The following is a 22511-nucleotide window of genomic DNA, read 5'->3' on the forward strand; positions in this document are numbered from 1 at the left end:
TTCTGGCTGCGTTGTTTGTTTGGACACTAAGAAGATGGCGGCTGCCCCGCTGTACTGTGTCTGCCGGCAGTCTTACGATGTTAGCCGGTTTATGATTGAATGCGACATTTGTAATGACTGGTTTCATGGCAGGTAAGGAGCCGACATATTACTTAATGACATACCTGAAAATGACAGGAGTGCGTCAACGACTGTCCTAATAATCTGTTAAGGAAAGTCAAGTCGTATTGCGATGTCAGTCTCGCTCTGTGAATAGAGGTTCGATCAAGACCGTGCAGAGCATCTCGCGAGCACCCAGCGCGAGCGAACAGACCTTTGCGCAGCTTGGCTACATATTCGTTTGTTTACCTACTTTCTTTTAGACGTACAACGGACGATGTGGTAGTTGAAATCGGAGTCATTAAACGTTTATTTTTATAATTTTTTTTATCCCAGTGCCAGATCTCTGCACAAGTAAACACAGCACGCAATTATACGGAAATGAACTCCCTGCGGTTGCTAGTTATTTTATAGTATTTGGTTAGGAGTAGAATTAACAGTTGATTTGTCAGTCAATTGTACTTTATTTGCAGTAGATGTAACGTTATCTAGTCAGTTTTAGAGCAGAAACTTCGAATCAAGCACTGTTGTCTCGGCTCTGTTGTCGTTTTAGTGTTTGTCAAGTTTTGTCTTGCGCCTTCTGACAGCCAGCCAGAAATCCTAAACCTTCATCTGTAGCTAAATGTTTTTGTTACTGTGTTAACTAGTTGTCATGTCACGATTCATGCCGTGAGGATGCCATATTAACTTGATTTTAACTTATTTCAAATAAGTGACTTGTGGGTTTGGGGGGCAATAAACAATAGGCAAGGCAATGGGTGTACTGCCGTCCACGCCAGTACAGGAAGAGGAAGTAGCCTGAATTCTAGAGACAACATTTTGATTTTGGAAAATGTTTGTCTCATCATTGAGAAATGGACCAAATGGGAGTGTTGGGTGGTCAAGTCGAGGACGGGAATTTAAATGTCCCTTCCCGAACAAAGATGTCCTCATGGCGAGAGCCATCTAGCGTTAGAATTCAGAAACACATTTTTAAAGCAAGTGCACGTGTTTGACGTGTCCCTCGAACATCATGTTTTCCCAAAGACGAAACTTGACATTGTTCCTAAGAGGCTAGGATAAGAGGTATGAATAAATGATCTATCACTACAGACACCCGGGTTCGTATCCAGGTTGTATCACAACAGGCCGTCATTGGGAGTCCCATAGGGCGGTGCACAATTGGTCCAGCGTCGTCCGGGTTTGTAAATAAGAATTTGTTCTTAACGGACTTGCCTAGTTAAATATATAAAATCTCACCCCAGTTTTTTTTCTGAAACAGCTGGGTTTAACTATAAAGTGTGGTGCCAGGAACTGAGCAAGGAATTCATGGCTTCTGCCTGCACGCCGAGAGAGATTGAGGCATGAATGCTGCACTACAACTCATTGTTTTCTCATTAACAAACAAGTGTGAGCAAGCTCACTATGGCCTAACTTAGTGCAGGCATGCCAAGGTTCACCTGGGACCGTGTGTCTGTCTACACACAAACGTGTTTACTGAAGGCTCTCTCAACAAAGGGATTGTAGTTAGGAGCTTTTATCTCTTACACCCTCTCTTCCCTTATTCCTCTGTCCCCAAGGCCCGGATTGCTCCCCTGCATGGTAGATTACGCAGGCCCATTCACATCCCTTTTTGGTGGGGTTGCCTTGCCTGAGCCTGTGTGTTTTCTGTTGTTGGGAAACCTCTTGTCTGCAGTGCTGCCTGCCACCAATGGGATTATGCTGTCTAGCCGCAGGCAGACGGTAGGCTGTGTTATTATCAGGAACTGAGCACAGGCCAGTTTGGGAGCTGGGGAGAGTGTTCGGGGGGGGATTAGGCTATTAGAAGCATTTTTGCTATTCATGCCAGACATTAAACTCTTACGGATGCTGTTCACACATTTTATATGCCTGGGTCTTTCTTCAGTCTCTTTCCTGGAGAGTGTTGCTTTCCTACTTTAATCAGTGGCATCAAAAATGTTAGTATTTAGAAGGCTGCCTAGAATTCTGACACTCCAATGTGTGTGTGTGTTACACTGGCCATTTACACTATACAAGCGGCACTCTCCTAGCCACGCTAGCCTCGCCCTCATGTGGGTGCTAGCAAGCAATCGGCAGATAACATAGAGGTGAACTGTTGAGCCAGTAACCGAAAGGTCGCTGGTTCGAATCCAGAGCCGACTAGGTGGGGGGGGGGGGGTGTCGAGCGAATTGATCCTGTAAGTTGCTCTGGATAAGAGTGCTTGCCAAAAACATTATACATAAAAAGGTAGTACTACTAATGTTCCCTCTAGTTTTTTGGGGCACTGAGTGCAAACTTGAACGATGTGAAAATTCTTTGTAACTTCCGGTGTGTGTTTACTGTGACCACTGAGGCTGTACCTGTTTTAAGTTAAGTTCTTGAGTGGCCAAGTAGGCTACTGTGGCTATTTGATCATAATGTGGGCTTACCAGAGTCGCCTACCATTTAAAAAATAAACTATGGAGAAAAACGCATCCCATAACATTTTTACATGGAAATAGCTGTTTTATCATTCAGCCTACAATTTTTTGCCTAAAATGACATCCAAATCTAACTGCCTGTAGCAAGGATATGCATATTCCTGGTACCATTTGAAAGGAAATGAGGTTTGTGGAAATGTGAAAGGAATGTAGGAGAATAACACACAATAGATCTGGTAGGAGTTAATACAAAGAAAAAAAAACTGTTCTTTTGTATTTTTTTTATACCATCATCTTTGAAATGCAAGAGAAAGGCCATAATGTATTATTTCAGCCCAGGTGCAATATACATTTTGGCCACTAGCTGTGTATGTGCAAAGTTTGACTGATCAATGAACCATTGCATTTCTGTTCAATGTTGTATCAAGACTGCCCAAATATGCCTAATTTGTTTATTAATAACCTTATGTTCAAGATTGTGCACTCAAACAATAGCATGGTATTATTTCACTAATAGCTACTGTAAATTGGACAGTACAGTTACATTAACAAGAATTTAAGCTTTCTGCCAATATCAGATAAGTCTATGTCCTGGGACATTTTCTTGTTACTTACAACCTCATGATAATCACATTAGCCTACGTTAGCTCAACCGTCCAGAGGAAGGGACACCGATCCCAAAGAAGTTGTCCCTTTACTCAGTACTTTATTGAAGCACCTTTGGAAGCGATTACAGCCTTGAGTCTTCTTGGGTATGATGCTACAAGCTTGGCACACCTGTATTTGGGGAGTTTCTCCCATTCTTCTCTGCATATCCTATCAAGCTCTGTCAGGTTGGATGGGGAGCATTGCTGCACAGCTATTTTCAGGTCTCTCCTGAATGCCACTCAAGGGCATTCAGAGACTTGTCCCAAAGCCACTCCTGCATTGTTTTGTGTGCTTAGGGTCGTTGTCCAGTTGAAAGGTGAACCTTCGCCCTAGTCTGAGCTCCTGAGAACTCTGGAGCAGGGTTTCATCAAGGATCTCTCTGTACTTTGCTCCGTTCATCTTTCCCTCAATCCTGACTAGTCTTCCAGTCCATGCTGCTGAAAAACAACCCCACAGCATGATGCCGCCACCACCATGCTACACTGTAGGTATGGTGCCAGGTTTCCTCCAGACGTGACTCAAACTTGGTTTCATCAGACCAGAGAATCTTGTTTCTCATGGTCCGAGAGTCTTTAAGCGAAATTTGGCAAACTCCAAGTGGGCTGGTCTGCCTTATACTGAGGAGTGGCTTCTGTCTGGCCACTCTACCACAAAAGGCCTGATGGGTGGAGTGCTGTATAGATGGTTATCCTTCTGGAAGAGGAACTCTGGCGCTCTGTCAGTGACCATTGGGTTCTTGGTCACCACCCTGACCAAGGCCCTTCTCCTTCGTTTGCTCAGTTTGACTGGGCGGCCAGCTCTAGGAAGAGTCTTGGTGGTTCCAAACTTCTTCCATTTAAGAATGATGGCGGCCACTGTGTTCTTGGGGACCTTCAATGCTGCATACATTTTTTTTGTACCCTTCCCCAGATCTGTGCCACGACAATCCTGTCTCGGTGCTCTACAGACAATTCCTTCGACCTCATGGCTTGGTTTTTGCTCTGACATGCACTGTCAACTATGGGACCTTTATATAGACAAGTATGTGCCTTCCCAAATCATGTCCAATCAATTGAATTTACCACAGGTGGACTCCAATCATGTTGTAGAAACTTCTCAGGGATGATTAATGGAAATAGGATGCACCTGAGCTTAATTTCAGGTCTCATAGTAAAGGGGCTGAATATTTATGTAAAAAAAATCTAATGCAGAAATATGTTTTTTTACATTTGCAAACATTTCTAAAAACCAGTTTTCGCTTTTTCATTATGGGGTATTGTGTGTAGATTGAGAATTGTTTTATTTAATACATTTTTAAATAAGGCTACAACGTAACAAAATGTGGAAAAGTCAAGGTCTGAATACTTTTCTAATGCACTGTTACTTAAACAACCAAAGAATAAAGACTGGTTTATACTACGTCTATCGACAGTTGTCGCAGTGACATCATGAACATTCTATTCTCGTCCAATGTCAAACTTGTCGTTATCAAAAAATTTAAACTACAGGCTGCATGACATCAGCAGCCTGGTGGTCCAAAATAGCATAACTAGTGTATTTTAACACCAATAAACTCATCTGTTTTAAAAATTAATTTACTAAATGGCAATCTTGCAAGCCCGGCAACTTAAAGAAACTTTCTAAACGGTTTTTGTTAGTTTATAGCTTGTTAGCAGTTCAAATAATGACCATATCATATAGTAACATCTCCACAACGTCTTCACTTTAGCTCATTTGTCTTCATTTTTACAGGAAAATAAACTCACAACCTGATCATTATTTACAAGTTAATGGCGAGCCAAGTACAGAAAATAGCTTACAGATGTGAGTGTGACGAAATAATAAAAGCAGGGTATTCTACCAGAGAATTTCATAACTTGGACACTGACTCGTTGGCCTAACGTTATATCCCAATTTGACTTTGGTGCAGGTCATGTTCTTCACATTACTGTCTCTGGTAAACACATACACTTTGACTTTATTTTATATAGTATTTGTCACATGCACAGGATACAGAAGTTGTAGTGAAATGGTCACTTGCAAAGTGGAGTATTTTGTTTAGACAGCTAGCTAGCTAAACATTGAACCATAATCCCAACTCATAACATTACTACCCTGCATGAATCTGCAGGTAGCTAACCTACCAGGTTCAATGTTAGCTAGCTAACATTAGGCTATAACTAGCAATGCCAGTTGAAAATGCTGTGTCCCTGAACAGGATGTTAGCGTTTTCTGGTGACTCTGCATAGGCCATGTAATGGAGAGCGTTTCTATTTATTAAGATATATTTGTTTTAATATTTAGACTATTTGAAAATTATGAATGATTTATTATTTGAATAGTGAAATAATGTCAAATGCCCATCACTAGTGTGCGTGTGTGACTGACTGAGGAAGACTGATTGCACTGCCACTGGCTTTAGGCAAGTTCAGCACTCATCTATCAATGTCCTTGCAAGATGAAAATACTGGGGAGAGATTGATGATCCATGTGATTAAACCCTTAAGTTTTTAGTGGGATTGGTCTGGTGGTTTACTCTACACTATTTAGGCTGCTATTATGTTATTATGATTGCTTTGTGATGGGTGATATCATTTTAAGTGTGTGTGGCCACACACACGAGAGGCTGACGTTTCATATAGATGTATTGCTTTACCTCTAATCATCCAATGTTGCACTGCCCTTCATTTACAGTAATTTGTTTTGAGTCCTTTTACCGTATCCATTGAAATGATATGTCTGTGTTAATCAGATCATAATCAAGATCAGATCAATGATGATTAAATAGGGAACATAAGCTTAGTTCACATGGACAATAAATCAATTACATTTTATGAATGAAGTACAGCACTGGGAATATGTCGCTGACTAGTCCATTTCATTTAAGTGCTTGGATAACACATTTTCAGGACTTCATAGCCTTCATTCAGTGAGTCTCATGGCTAAAGCACTGATGAAGCACAGGTTGTCATGTGAGAAACTCTTGACCTGTCAGAAATTCGATGCATTTCATGCATGGCCTCTGACTATGGTTATTGCATTGTAGCCCACTTGCCGTGCCTTGAGATATTTATGAAAACTAAGGAAACATAGTTGACGCATGGACATTGTAAATTATAGGATCTACACAATGGCCTATGCCATTTTTCATACATGGGGTCCAAGAGTTTGTGCTGCTCCGGTTACTTGACTGTAACTCCTGGCCCAAGATTTCTGACCCATATACCCTGACCAAGAGAAACTCCGGTCCCTATAGGCTAATCATACAAGGGGTTTGTTGTGTGAAGCCTATGTTCTCAGCTTGGACCATGTCACAGGAAGTTGTCTCTGAGAGGCAGGCAAGACAGTGGCTTTGTCAGCAGAGGCCAAGGGAGGGGCTGCTTCCTCTGGTGTGGAGGTGACACTTCCTACACTCATTATTCTCCATGGTCCTTAAGCTCTTAAGAAATTTCTCGGCAGAGAGAGGCTGCAGCCTGGCGGTGTTCGAACCAATGACTGTATATGTTACTCACCACCTGGACTCGGTCTTATGTAGCAAAATTTTAATTTCAGTTTTTTATATCGGATAAAAGTAGAGACACAGAGCTACAAAAGGGTATATCATACACTGCATTTTTTGAGGAACAATGGGACCACCTATGGGAGGAAGGATGTCAGCGCTGCTCAACAGCTCCTTGGTGACAACACCAGGCTCCAGAGCATCGAAGCTGTAAAATAGGGAATAACAACAAATCTGAAGACATTACAACCCTGCACAACATTAATTCACCTCCCAAGTTTAGATAAGAATAACCTCATACAAATAAATAAAACATGTTTTACCCAGAAGTGCTGGTACTGCTTGATCTGTGGCAATGGCCTGAAGTACGGAGTCAGATGTTGTTGCCCTCCATAGTTTTCCACAAGCACCATACCATCCTCCAGTCCAATCAGCTGTGGGATGTTGACCCCTGTCACAGTGCTGTCCTTCACAACATCAGCAATCTCAGTGTTCACTCTGGTCTTTCTGAAGCGCTGCTTGATGAGGGCGAAGCACCAGTCCGGGGTGAACTTGGTGTGGCCTGTGATCAGGAAGTGAAGGTCCAGATTGTGATGGAGCTTGGTCCATCAGGCACAATACCAGAGCACACACTTGTTCTTGTTTTGGCCAATGCACAATTCAGGTCCAACTCTGTAATTGGGGAAGAAATTGTGCATGTAGTTGATGACTGCGCTGCTGCCTTTGCTTGCTTGGGCCAGCTCTCTTTTTGATGACTGTATGACTGGCGGATTAGAGTCGGGCGTGTTCTACTGATTTAATGCTGAAAGACACATTCCAGATGCAAATATTTTAGCATTATTACACAATGGATGCGAAATGGCATCCTGAGAACATCACTACACACAGTTCATACAGATAATGTTTGATACTGTAGCTAGCCAGCCATTTAATGTCAGCTGGCTAGCTAACAGCAAGCTAGCTAAAGTTAACCAATAGCTAGCTAAAGTTAACATTTAACTTGTTGGTTAACTAGCTAACATTAGGCTATAACTAGCAATGAGAAATGGCATTCTGAGAAAACATCACTAACGTTACACACGCTTCATACACAAGTTAATGTTAACTAGCAAGCCAGCCACCTAATGTTAGTGAGCTAACAGCAAGCTTTAACTTGGTATCTTTTGTTTAGACATGTCACGTTAACATTAGCTAGCTAAAAAATGAACTATAATCCCACTCTGTAGAGTAATGTTACAATACAATACAAACCGATTATCATAGCAAGCTAAAGTTAACCAAAAAACATTAGGTTAAATGTTAGTTTGCTATCTAACAGCAAGCTTTAGCTTGCAATGAAAACAACTTTCGGGCAAAATTAGAAACCTATAATATCTGAATCTGTAGCTAGATTCTTACCTGTATACATGGATGAAAGCTTCATGGCAGTCTGCAAACCCTTTTTATAAGACATCCTGTGTTTCCATTTAGTTTGCACAGCTTGTTTGGCCCGTTGTGTTCCACTGATTTCAAAACGTGTTATGAAATGAGAGTCAGCATTGTATGGCACAATCGTCGTCCAGAAACGGACCTTTGTCAATAGCGCCTGATAAATTCCAGCCAGCAATGTTATTGAGAGCAGTAGCAACATATTTGCAGTTCTCCATGGCTAACATATCTTTCGAAAAAACTGCAGTAAAAGGATAATCTACGCATTTTGAGCAGGTCATTTTATAGACGCAAGATGCAACATCGTAAACCAATTCAAACTCCTCTCTCGGCATATCCAGCACTTTCATTATCTCAGCCAATCATGGCTAGCGGGAAGGTTTTCTGTGTCTAAACCAACTAGGCTTGTAATTTAACAATTTCATATGTATTTACAGATTACATAAGTTTGATATTAAGACACATGAATGTTCACATGTTCGAGAAGGCATTTCTGCCAAAACACATTTTGATAAATATTTTTTACGTTCAAAACGCTCTCCTGTGAAGTCGTGACTTGCTACATACACCTAGTTTCCTGAATTGCGTCACATACATGAATGCACAAAGCCATCAATCACATGACACCATTCATTCCTATGTGAAGACTCAATAGTGCATTTGAAGCCCAGGAAATCTGCTAAGATGGTGTCTCGTGGGAGAGTTATGTAGACACAGTATGTGCAGTTTGAGCTACTCCCAGGAAGTGATGTTGCAGGCTAGCTCAGTGCTGCTCCCTCATTGAGTATCTCAACTTGGCCAGCAGCATACCACCCTGCATCCCACTGCTGGCTTGCTTCTGAAGCTAAGCAGGGTTGGTCCTGGTGGGTCCCTGGATGGGAGCCAGATGCTACTGGAAGTGGTGTTGGAGGACCAGAAGGAGGCACCCTTTCCTCTGGTCTAAAAAAATACCCCAATACCCCAGGGCAGTGATTGTGGACATTGCCCTGTGTAGGGTGCCGCCTTTCAGATGGGATGTTAAACGGGTGTCCTGACTCTCTGTGGTCACTAAAGATCCCCTGGCACTTATCGTAAGAGTTGGGGTGTTAACCCTGGTGTCCTGGCTAAATTCCCTATCTTGCCCTCATACCATCACGGTCACCTAATTTTCCCCAGGTTACAATGGCTCAATGGCTCATTCAACCTCCCCTCTCCCCTGTAATTATTCCCCAGGTTGTTGCTGTAAATGAGAATGTGTTCACAGTCAACTTACCTGGTAAAATAAGGGTTAAATAAAAGGCCAACTGGAGTACTGCAGGCAGCCATTAGTTACTAAATTATCCATACTTTTGTGTATGATTTTGTTTTAAACAATCAGTTCAAAAACATGCATCTGATATAATAGAACTAATTATTCGTACAATGATTGTCTTCAATTTTTTTAAATGTATTTACACAACGATTGACTACAAAGATGTTCCTATGTTTTGCAAACAATGCCTGCAGTACCGCAGTCGGCCTTGAACTTCTTGGCTTCAATGAGAGGAAGCAGTCGTTCCCCCCTGGTTCGAATAAAGAAGGACACAACCCAGGAATGAGGGGGAAGAGTGAGTTTCTCTTCTGTTCTCTTCGCTGCGTTTCCTGCCTCTCGACTGAGTGAAGTCTTTATTTGTGAGAAGTTGTTCTCACAGATTCCTGCCCCTCAGCAAGTCTTTGTTTATGAATGACGTTGATGAATCAATATGAAGCTAACCTAGAAGAGGATGTTAATCGTCCGGTGAAATCAGTGACCGATGACTACCAAGGTCATAGCCAGGTACCTTGACTCATAGCCATATGAGCTATGTGCTCATAGCAGCTTAGACTCCCAGCTCAAATTCCATGGTTTCATCATGCGATGTGGTGGAAATGTGATCCAGAGAATCTGAAGGAGGAAATGTGTGTCTGGGGATAGGTTTGAGGCCCATTGTGGGAAACTAACCCTGGTCACGGCTGATTCTGATAATTCCGTTATCAAGCCTACCTTATGTGAATGTTCAGTGTGCTCTTGTGAATGAATAGGCTAGCACTGCCCTACCTATCACAAGCTTGGCACATACAAAGTTTAGCCTAAACCGAGAATAGTAGGCCTGTCTGTAAACTGGCCTCTTAGTAAGTTGTGGAAAATGTTTGTTTCCTCTATTCGAGTGAGAAAGACGTGCAGCTATTCAAAGCATTCACGTCTATAGTGTGTGAAACAAACGGAACCATTACCCCCCAAAAATTAAACATTGTCACAATGATATTTGACAATTTAATGGGAACATCTCTTCTAAGCTGTCCATTTAGGGCTGTGACTGTCTTGGAATTTGAGGTTATGGTAATTGGCCAGGTCAATGTACGGTCATCCAACATAATCGTTGGGAGGGGGGGGGGGGGGGGATTGGTGCATATCAGACTCCAAAGAAGCACTTGGCTTTTCTCTGCAACTTCACTATTACCATTAGTCATTATTACCTATAAATATTAGTCCAGTATACAAATTAAGAAATGTCAGATTGGAGAGGATTGTCACATTTTAGTTTTGACAACTTAATGTATAGGCTATCATACTCAAAAGAAATGTGCAATTTCGCTTTGTTTAAATGTATGTTACTGTTGTCTTAGGCCTATAAGACCCCATGTAAAAAGGGGAGGTCACACTTGTTTACATGGATATGCTTCTTAATAAAACTTATTTGAAACTAGTTTTGTTATTATCATGGTCCTTCATTATTATAATTATTATTCAGGTTATTACTTATAAATATTAATCTAAAAATTCATTAATGCCAGGTTGGAGAGGATCTATCACATTTTTGTATTGACACACAATTAGCACATGACTGAGTCAACATAGATGTATGCCTAACTTATCCACGTCTGTCGGCTTTTCTGCAATTATTTTTTATTTTTTAAATTCAATACGGATCCTATTTCGACACGGGCGGGAGGGTAGCCTAGTGGTTAGAGCGTTGGACTAGTAATCGAAAAGTTCAAATCCCCGAGCTGACAAGGTACAAATCTGTCGTTCTGCCCCTGAACAGGCAGTTAACCCACTGTTCCTAGGCCGTCATTGAAAATAAGAATTTGTTCTTAACTGACTTGCCTAGTAAAATAAAGATAAATTTAAAGAACACAAATCCATTCGCGCGAAGTCCAATATAATTTTTTTTTTTAGCATCACACCCTGATGCTGCGGTCAATCGATGGACATCTAGGCCTATAGAGAGAATCAGCGAACTCTCTCTCTCTCTCTCTCCACACACACACATCCCTGTAAAAGGACCCGTCAATCAAAGCCACCAGCGTATGTCAGACACAAGAAGAAAAAAAAACCTAGGCCTACCTTAAGCTTTCTGAAATTAGGAAATAAGATGAATTGACAAGGAAAGTATGAAGGGGAGAGGGAGTTACGCGATAGTATTAAATTGACAATAATTAAAATGGAAACAAATATACATGTCTGTAACTTAAGAAAAGATTACGCATTAAGTTATACCATGCCAGGTTGGAGAGGATTGGCGCATTGTCCATATTTATTTACAAGCAAGCAATGGAAACATGCATTGTATAAAAGTAAGTCCACACATCAAGTGCCATAGCCTATAGGCTAGCGCTTCTATACCCCCGTGCATCTAGCGGTGTAGCTGCTGGAGCATCAAGCGACATTTGGAGAGAGGAGATGCAGCCCGTTTTAATAGACAGTCTAGCTTACGTTAGCAGAACTTTGGCTTATTCATTAGTAAATACCCCCGCTATTAGGTAAAGTGTATCTACACGAAAATAAAGTGAATACATTTAGCTAATTTGGTCAATAATGTAGGCCTATTTAAAAGTTTTTGACTTATTTTATTTTCACGACTGTCTTTATCCGTAAGCGTCAATTACACGGTTATTCAATTACTGTCACAGCCCTATGTCCACCAACATTGTTCACCAACACTCAGCTTTGTCTAGAACTCCGGTATGGTGCAGAGGAATGGGGCTTCAGTCTCTGCCTGTATGGGTGTGTAAGCAGACGTGTTGTACAGGGAGACGGGAACGCTGCCAGTGTGTCTGCCATCACCATGGAGACACCTTTGTGCCACCACCAGTCTAGGTGAAGCAGAGGGCAGCCTCTGATAGATTGTGTTATTTGTTTGGAATCGCTTCTCAGTGCAGAGGCCAGGGGGAAATTACTGGAAATTTGAAAGTAGGGTGCTTCATAAGTGAACCCACCCAGTTATGTCCAATATCACCTTGATGACCCCCACTAACGGTACTCTCCAGGATTTTTTTGAGCACCATCAAACATGAACCAGTTTCTTATAGCCGAATGTTGGCACCATGTCCTCACGGATGCTACTAATAAAGACAGATGTCTTATTTCCTACCATTGTCTGCTCAAATGTGTTTCTCCCCTTGCTCAACACAATGAACCTCTGACTGCACATCTGACTAATGAACAACACCACTCGGACAAGATGGCAGGTCTCTTTAGAGCGGAGGCAATGAGGCGACGTATTGTCCGTGTCAGTCACTGGGTTCCTGGGCAGAGGAAGAGGATTTTCACCCTCATTGGCTCCTTATCTATCTCTGGAGTGCTGCTTCATTATGTTCCCTGCTAGTGCTGCTAGAACCCCCCCCACCCCCCCCCCCCCCCCCACCCACTCACCCTCTTGGCAGACAGTCCCCATTGTCGCCTTCTCAAGCACAGACAGTCACTCTCTAGAGGGATTTAAGCATTTTAAGGCATGACGCGTGCAGCCGGGGGCCAACAGCCATGGACTTGTTTGTCTGTTTCCCCCCCCCCCTCCTTTCTATCTGGCTAACATTGGCCATATTTGAGGAGGGTTTCTTTACATTTCATCTTTATCCTTGGTATTTTACCGGTATCCACCAGAACACCACATTTTTCACATTCAAGTCCAAAATAATACAAATATACACGTAGCCAAGCTGATTTGTTTTTGTAACATCTCCGGTGTTTGTTTTTTCCAAAGACGTTCTCCCTCCCACATCAACAGTAGTGCAATACCACTGCAACCGCCTGATGTGTGTATGTAGGGAAACGCAACAGCAGCCATGCAAGGTGCAAATCCAACAGAATATCATTTATGTATTTAACCTTTTATATAACTAGACAAGTCGGTTAAGAACAAATTTGTATTTACAATGACGGTCTACCTCGGCCAAATCCTAACGATGCTGGGCCAATTGTGCGCCGTCCTATGGGACTCCCAATCATGGCCGGTTGTGATACAGCCTGAAATGGAACCAGGTGGTGACGCCTCTAGCACAGACTCGGGAGCCCTAAGTGGGAGAAAGAAGTCTCTGTTGTTACAATGGATATGCAAACCCACGATCTGGTTACTTCTAATTCCAAAAATAATGGTTTTGGTTTCAAAATATTTATTTACTTATTTTCGGTTACCTACGGCACTTACATAATGCACTATTGCTACTGTCCTTCAGGGAACCTACTCTGGTACAGAGTTTGTTTGCTAGCTCGAGCTGGCTAACGTTAACCACTCAACAGGCTAGCATGTAATTACATTCCATACCTAGTGTTGGCAGTGGTAAACTACAATTAATGATGTATATAAACCCTGGATTGCTGACGCTATGGATTAGCCAATGAGAGGCTTTGAGGCCACCGGTTGGCCATACTGGCACTCCCCAGAGTGGAATTCTACAGTATTTCAATTAAGTTACATGTATTTAAGTATTTTTTTGTTGTTGAAGTGGGGGCAGTAACATTAGATCTTTCAAAAAAGTATACTTCATGGAAAATGTTTTTTATATTTTTTTTTATGTTTAGCTCATGTAATTTTTAAAGTATGCATTAAGGTGTCTGTTATACAATAAATATGGCAAAAACAAACGTAGACATTTACAAATGTGTTTCTATAGCTTCCAAAATATTTTTTTCAATGTGGGAGAGTGCCAAGATAGAGGTGCGGTGGCTTCAAAACAGTGCCCCCTGTCAGTCATCTACTATGTGTATGTGTGTGTGTATAGATGTCTATCTCTCTCTCTCATTGGCTACAATCCACCAATAATGAGGAAGTGTGATTTTAAACAAGCTATTATTGGGATCACCAATCCATGAGCATTCCCCACATGTGGGAAATCTTGCATATTCAGCAGGCAGGCTCTTTGTCCCTTCTTGCCTAGGTCTCATGAAAGGGGAAAATCATTCCTGCTTGCTGCAACTGTTTAGTACCTTGTCTGTTCATAGTTTTTTTTTTTTGTCCTTCTATTTGTTTCGTCAACTTTTCGGCCTGTTCTCTGTGAAGTAGACTAACCGAGTTTTCTAACCTTTCAAACTTGGGTTAGTGCTAGCTGACTCGCAGCTGAGTCTGGACTGTGCTGTTGTGATCATTTCCACCTGCCTGTTCCACCTTCCTTCGATCGCCGGCTTGTTGAATGTTTCCCTCATCTCCTGTGCCCTCTGCCGCATCTGGACTATTGTCTCTGGAATCGATCTACATTGGATTTTCCTCGCTAGATCTCTTGGATTACCCTCACAGAGACTTTCCCTCTGCCTGGTGAAATGGCCTCTAACTCTGAAGCACCTCTCTTCCTGGCTCTCGCATTAGTAACTCAGCCACTCTTTTAACATCTGATGGGACCCAGCTGTCAATCTGTAAGTCTCTGCTGTCTCTTTGCTTTTGATCAGCTCGATTTGTTTTAGTTGTGTTCTGTGGATTCCTGCCTATGCTAGTTGGTCTCAAGTTGTTAACAATGTTTGGCTCTGGCTTGCTACCTATGCTGATTGTGGTGGTTGGCTGGCTAGGCTAGTTAGCAGACTAAAATAGTTAATGATGGCTGGCTAGCTTGTTGGCTAAGATAATGCATATAACTGATTTAGGTGACATTATGTATCTCCAAAACTTTGGTGTACTTTAATGAGGCTCAATTCACTATTAAAGCTGTAAATTATCTAGCTAGGTGTTGAAAGCTGCTGGCTGAGTCATGCAATGCTAACGTAGTAGGGTTAGTAGGGCTAACGTTATTTGGCTAGCAACTTTGCAAGCTAATTTGTTAGGCTACATTCATAAAATATAAAGTTGGCTGAAAATGTAATTGAAACCAGTAGTCATGAAGGCACACGATTAGGTTTAATTTGAAGTGATACATTTTGAAGATATGTCGAAGTACCTTGTAGGGAATAGACTGACTGGCTGGGTCCTCTGACACGTTGCCCCTCAAAATGTTTTATGTAATGACTCGAAAAATAGAAAAGTGAGATTTTTAACTTTGCGTTGGGCTTTTTGATGCGTATACTAATGCAAATCCATATGTTACATGTGGTTACGTTTTTGAGACCTGGGGTAACCACAGCACCAGGAAAGAGCAGAGCTCACCTCTGGATCTCCATCACATGCTCATTGCTCCCATCATGCTCCTTTCTTTGTCTGCGCCTGTAAGCTCACTGATTAGTCGCTCTCAGTGAGGTGCTGGTGATCTTGCTGTGTTTGGCTTCCTTCCGCTAGGCTAGAGACTCCTAGCCACAGGAGTGAGCTGCATGACTGAGAAAGTGGCATCATTCTCTCCATGTCTGAAGAGGAGATGAAAACAAAGGCAGAATGGTATAGCCTAGTAACAGAAGAACGTCACTGGCTCGGGTTGGAGGTGAGCCTGAAATGGTGTTGAGTACAGTTGTCTGTAGTTGCGCTTAATTTCTTCTGCCTCGTACTATTTTGATTTGTTCTGTTTCACTTCTTTTAGGTTAGGCCTAAGCCTACTCTGACATAATTACTGGGTTGCCTGGTGACTAATGTGTTTCCTGAGAAGGTGGTTGTTTCATCATTAGCCTGCTCTGCAACAAAGGGAGCTGTGAGTCATTATTAGCTCTGTGTCCTTCACACTCCGTAATAGTGAGTGGAAGTAGCAGTGTGTGAGAATACAGGGCCCACTGTTCCAATGCACAACTGCAGTCATGACGTAGGGAGAGGGTGTGTGGTTTGTAGTCAGTTCCGGACCATCTCTCAGAGCCAGACATTCTCAATAACACACACTGCCACTGTGTGATTAGTTACCCGGTTTTCAGTGGGGCTATGTTCTGAAGATGTGGACTCTTTAGGTGAAATAAGCTGACAAATCAGTGGTGTTGTCATCAAGAGTCTGGCAGACACAAGGCCAGGTACTACACCCCCCCCCCCTCCCCTAATCATATCACAATCAACTTTTACCAGCTGAATGTAGACACAAATGACTTGTATTTCTTTTTTTCTGAAATATTTAACTAAATATGAAAATAAGGTGATGTCTTCTCATTAAATATGAACATATGTGTACAGTGGGGCAAAAAAGTATTTAGTCAGCCACCAATTGTGCAAGTTCTCCCACTTAAAAAGATGAGAGGCCTGTAATTTTCATCATAGGTACACTTCAACTATGACAGACAATGAGAAAAAAAAATCTGAAAATCACATTGTAGGATTTTTAATGAATTTATTTGCAGTCCCACAGTCTGACGAAGTACACTTCCAAGCAAGGGCTTTGGGATGAAGATGCAATATGGCAGTCGTGCCAACATATCTCATCAGCCACCTGGTGGAAGGGACTTTGTGTATCTGAGGCTCTTTCCCCTGTTGCCTAAATCATCCTCCAAATCCCACCAACATCAGCCGCCTCAGAGCGCAACTGGCCCTTGTTTGGGAACACGCACGCAACAGGCTGACCAATACAATGGTTGAAAAATTGGTGGTCATCCGGGCAAATCTTTTGACTTGAAAACGAACTATCCTCAAGGTTGGAAAGTGACAGTGAAGATGAGGCCTCAGAGTCTGATGTTCAAGAGGTGGACATTGATGAGGTCCAGGGAGAAGACATGGAAGCCTGAGCGGAAGACATCCAAAGCTTTAGTTTCTAGGCTATCATTTTACAGATATATGTTGAAAATGTTTTTGGGAGATGCGATGGATCATTGGAGATCATTCAATATTCCCTTTTGTTGTTCAGTGAAATCATCCCATGTGAAGAGTCAACTAATTTAATTAAAGTTCAATTCGTAACTAAATAGTTTATTTTATTTATATTGTAAGGATTTAATCATTTGCAATAATGTCTACTTATGATAAGGTAAAAGGTCAATGTTTGTGTCTCCAATGTCTCCATCTGATCTGTTAAATATATGCAATGCAAGAAACATCTACATTTAAATGGTATTTATTTGCATATATTCCCACGGAAAGTTTCCACCTGAATATTCCCCAAAATGTGCAACCCTAGTTAAGGGTCAAGAAGATTGTTCTGAGAGAGAGAAAGTTGATCAGAGACAGCACGCTCAAGTGTTTTGGAAAGACAAGAAAGAAGGGATACAGGTCTATAGTTTTTGGTATCAGATGAGTCGAGTGGGCAGGTTGGCCAGACCTCACTAGTTGTAGGATATCATCTGGAGAGAGAGGGGAGAAAGAGGTCAAGGCGTAGCGTAGTTCTGTGTGAGGGAGACCAGTGGACTCAATAGGCTGAGTGAATGAGTAGCGGATGTCATCAACCTTTTATTTTCAAAGTGATTGACAAAGAAGCTTGAAATGGCTACCTCAGATTTACCACAGATTTATAGTTCTCACTCTTTATTGAGGGGGTTGAAGTTGTTAACGTTGAGAAAACAAAGGTGCTAAGGTAGTCAAAATGACTTGTGGATTATGATATCCTTATTTGACAAATGGATCAGGATGGCAGGATGTTTTGTATGTGAAAGGAAGTGAGCTAAAATCTTTTTATAACTACGTTATGTGATTTTGATAAAAACCCTCTTAGATTTGGATACCCTGCATTCCTAAAGCTTAAAACCGCTGACAAGTTTAAAGATGGCAACTTTGAGACTTTCCTTTCCTCCCAATCCCTGCCTACTACAGATGGCTGTTGATGTGTACCCTAGTTGGTTGACCACTTGGCTGGATCCCTTCTTGAATGAGAAGGGGTAGTATTTTACATTTTGCAACAGTTATTTAGGAACAGTAGTTTTGTCTCCGGATTCACAGACACCCAAATATCACCTATGTACATTTTGACGGCCTGTTGTTTAACGAGAGACACTTCCTCTTATTATTATCATTGAGACAATGTAAAACAATTACAATGGGCCACTAGGCTATAAATAGGAGCTATGTGCAATGGTCAGGTCACTCTGAGGAAGACGTCAGCTTGAAGTCAAAACATCAGTCACCTGTTTGCATCCTGTACAATGGATTCAAATGGGCAATAACAAATCAATCCTTTTTACCTCGAATTAGTCCTTTTGGAAGGTTTTCTTGGTAAACCATTCTATTTGGAGGTTGATGTTGGATCACTCCCTACATTTAAACTATATTTACTACAGATATGTTGTGTGTTGAGAACCAGCTTATTTCATAAAACTGAGTCTGAATATCAAAATGTTCTCTTCCCTCTCCAGCTGTGTCCAAGTGGAAGAGCACCATGCCGTGGACATCGATGTTTACCACTGTCCCAAATGTGATGTCCAACACGGACCCTCCTTGAGTAAGTACCACCACACACTCTGTCACTTTGTATTACTCCAGCACGGTTGATTTAATATTTGGCTCTCCACTAGACGTCTGACCTCAGAGCATACGGCGGGCGCATTAGGGTAATTGAATGATGGTGTAATCATCAAATTGAGATTGAAGATGGCCCTTGTTCGGCTGGAGATAATGTGGGCTTTATGATCTTCTGAAATGGTTTATGGAGACAATCCATAATGCAAGACTTCTATGTCCCTCAGACCCCTGCAAACTTGGTGTAGTATCTTCTCTGTTTGATCATTGACTCTGACGGTTGAGGAGTTTTACAACTCGCTGTCTTGTCTTCCCAGTGAAAAAACGTAACAACTGGCACCGGCATGACTACACAGAGCCTGACGATGGCAGCAGGCCGGTGCAAGCAGGGACCTCTGTGTTTGTACGAGAGCTGCAGAACAGGACCTTTCCCAGGTACTGAAGGAGCCACGATCTTGTAGAATTAGTCGAGGTAGATTGCCAATAACGTAATATAAATGCCCCTCTTTCCTTTGTTGCAGTGCGGATGAAATCATGGTGCAGATGCAGGGCCATCAGGTAACACAGAAGTACCTGGAGAAGCAGGGCTTCCGCTACCCCATCACCGTTCCCAAACTGGATGGACTTGGTCTCAAGCTGCCCCCCTCCAGCTTCTCTGTAAGGGATGTGGAGGAGTACGTTGGTAAGAGGAGAACATTTGAAAAATAGACTGCTTTCTGGACACTTCGATTGCCGTTAAGGCGGCGCTAGTGTGAAACGCACACTCATTGGCAATTTTCACTTGTAAAACCCAGCGCTCTGCTTTTTTCCAACCTTTGTGCAAGGGTTGTTAATTTACCCGTCTACCATCAGCTGCCTTGCGCTGAGGTAGGAGGTGTTGAAATCTGAACTGTGTCCTTAAAAAAACATGCACCTATATGCCAATTTCAGCCAGTGCAACTAGAGATATTTACCACCGACCAAAAGCTGGTCTTAGCAGTAAAGCGATTTGCTGATGGCATTGAATTTGTCAGCGGAGGCGCACACAGTAGGCTTATTGAAAATATCATAATCAGCAAAAGAGTTAATGAAATCCCCCATTTTTATTTATTTTTGTCCATCTTCTATGAAATGTATGGACTCTGCATTAAAGGTGACAGTGACTGTAGGAAGCCTGTTTAGGATCATCAAGTTATTTTAAAAAGACTGCTATCAAAAAATGCCTCTTCCACTTTCCTTTGTTGGATTTCTGTCAAATCGCGGGAATTCCTATCACTGTCCATGGTTCTGGATCCGCATGTAGGCTATATTTGCCTGTTTGTTTACCTTTCACGTGGCAAAGTTACTACTGTCCATATCAACTGTGATGGTTGGCTTAGTGGTTTGAACATGCAATGCATTTATGAAAAGCGCTCAAAGGTATAAAAAAAATATTATTATTTTTCTCCCCAATTTTCTGATATCCAATTGGTAGTTAGTCTTGTTCCATCACTGCAAAGGTTGAGAGCCATGTGTCTGCCGAAACACGACCCCACCAAGCCACGCTGCTTTTTGACACTCTGCTCGCTTAACCCAGAAGCCAGCCGTACCAATGTCTCGGAGGAAACACCGTACAGCGACCATGTCAGCGTGCATGCTCCCGGCCCGCCACAGGAGTCACTAGAGTGAGTTGGGACAAGGACATCTCGGCTGGCCAAACCCTCCCATAACCCGGACGAAGCTGGGCCAATTGAGCGCTGCCTCATGGGTCTCCCGGTCGCGGCCGGCTACGACACAACCTGGGATCGAACCCGGTCTGTAGTGACCCCTCTAGCACTGCAATGCCGTGCCTTAGACTGTTGCGGCACTCGGGAGACGCCCTCATACTCAACTCTGGACCTCGAAGCCATGTCCACTGATTTAGACCTGGAATACCAGGTGGGTGCAATTAGTTATTGAAAACCAGCAGTAGTGCGGACCTCCTTGGGTAAGAGTTGAATACCCCTAGTCTATAGCCTAAGACTTCCATGTTGAAGCCAATTTAATGTAGAACACTAGATAGGCTACATGTTTGTTATAACTTGGCCTGTTGTAGGATTAGGCTATTGTATAGTTTATTAAATAGTAGCCTAGGTATATCTTCAATGGATAGGACAAACATTATAGGCTACTCCTGCCAAAAAGCTCTTGGCCTTAGGCCTACAAGTGCCTGTTCATGGAACGAGAGATGCAATTCTTGATATCATGATTCTGACCCCATCCTATTTAGAAATATAGTTGCCGTTTAAAAAAACCATATTGCTTGTTTTAGTTTAATTGGATTAAAAACCAAACTTATTAGAAGGATTCACTGTCCATGGCTTTGTTAGAATGCATGGCTCGCATGCAATGCATTTTAGAAGCTGTCTGCTATGTTTGGAGAGGTGCGAAAATGATCTCTAACATGGTTCCATGATGTTTATAAAACATTATATTTGGGTGCAGTAAGTGGACCCCCCCCACCCACCCCTTTTTATCTTTATATTGGATCTGTTTCCAGTTCTTTTTAAAAGTGTAGGTATGGGTAAAACTATCCCTAGTCTACGTTGTCATAATATTATATGCCCACGGGGAGCAATTATGGTGCCTGTAACTGTATTTAGACACAGCCTACTTAAAACAAGTTGTGTTATTAGAATCATTCACTGTCTTTTTAGGTCTTATTTAATCTTGTGTAATGTTTGGCATAGCTCAGACAAGGCAATTTACAGTAGGCCTATATCAGTTTGAATGCTATGTTTTAAAAAAGAAAATATATGTATTTTTATTGAAGCCATGCAATTACCCTACTTAGAACAATGTGGATTGCAAACATGTTCAACATAATTATCTAATATGGGATAGGCCTGCATTTTGTTTCTGTAGGCTATTTATTACGGACTAACATTTGATTTGTAGTTGATATAAAAATACCTTAAATACACAACAGATTTAGCCATGAAACATGTTCTCATTGGCCAGTGAAGGGCCAAGCCTCGACACACCTGCAACTAATTTATTCATCAAAACCCAGCCCTTTTTTGCCAGCTATTGCGCCCATAATTCCCGCTGTGAAAATAGCTCAAATATTTCTGATACACCCCAGAACCTGCAATGCTACCACCAGCACTAAGATTTACCATTACATTAGGTGTGTTATAATGGAGCCCTCTCTCACCGAGTGTGCTGTTTTGGTGCCTTTGTTTTCTTTGTGTACATTTTACTGTGACATACTTATTTTCTAAACAGACCCATTTTCAAAAGAATTGTTTCAGTGCGCTAATGTTCTGTTTCTATGTACACCAGCTCTCTAGACATTTCTGGATCGTTTACCGCTGAGTGTGATGTTTAATCAAACGTGTTTGTTAATGAGATGCTAGCTGAGCATCTTGTCGAGGGTTAAATATTAATCCTAAGTGCTTGCAGTGTAACGTGTCTGTACATTACTGCAACTTAATGCGCCTCGGGACCATCTCATTTCACAGAGCTGAGAGGTTCACTGGGTCCACCTTTTTACAGTTACATTAATCCACCAATAATGAAATAAGTATGTCGCTAAAAGTGGCTTAGCTTACGGAGCACCGTGGTTTATCACCTCTCTCCACTATTGAGAGTCTGGTACTTATGAGATCCCCTTACATCCCCAGTACATTATCAGACATCTCAGGTTTATGTCCGGCTAAGTTTCTTTTAGGTTCAAATTACGTTCACTCTGCTCCTTCTGTCTACACAAACAGAAAGAGTGGAGACAAAACCGTCTCACTATTGCTGCTAACCTGAGAATGTGTCCCTGTGACCAGTGTATCATATTACCATAACCAGAAGACTACAAAAAGTGAAGCACTGGCCATTGTTTTTCTTAGCATGGGATTTATTGTGTCTCTGGGTTTTTTTCTTTCATGCCCACAGTCATGGTGTGATATTAGAACTGTAGATATTAGAAAAGATGAATGGTATGGTCTTCCTTTTTGGGAACTCAGGCTCCAAATTCG

General features: G+C 42.0%; 1 protein-coding gene across 3 annotated transcripts in view; it reads left to right on the forward strand.

Annotated features, from left to right (window-relative positions):
* kdm7ab (lysine (K)-specific demethylase 7Ab) overlaps positions 1–22511 on the forward strand; it is a 34970-nt gene continuing 12459 nt past the window's right edge. For 2 of the 3 annotated variants that reach the window (XM_020481089.2, XM_031823007.1), the window contains exons 1-4: positions 1–132; positions 18441–18526; positions 18861–18978; positions 19065–19225. In XM_020481089.2, the coding sequence (XP_020336678.1) occupies positions 35–132; positions 18441–18526; positions 18861–18978; positions 19065–19225 (463 nt within the window). In that variant the 5' untranslated portion in view covers positions 1–34. Of the gene's footprint in view, positions 133–14336; positions 14682–18440; positions 18527–18860; positions 18979–19064; positions 19226–22511 lie in introns of those variants that run through there. The other variant, XM_031823009.1, reaches the window with a different exon arrangement.

Source organism: Oncorhynchus kisutch, linkage group LG4, assembly GCF_002021735.2.
Source record: "Oncorhynchus kisutch isolate 150728-3 linkage group LG4, Okis_V2, whole genome shotgun sequence".
Classification (NCBI taxonomy): domain Eukaryota; kingdom Metazoa; phylum Chordata; class Actinopteri; order Salmoniformes; family Salmonidae; genus Oncorhynchus; species Oncorhynchus kisutch.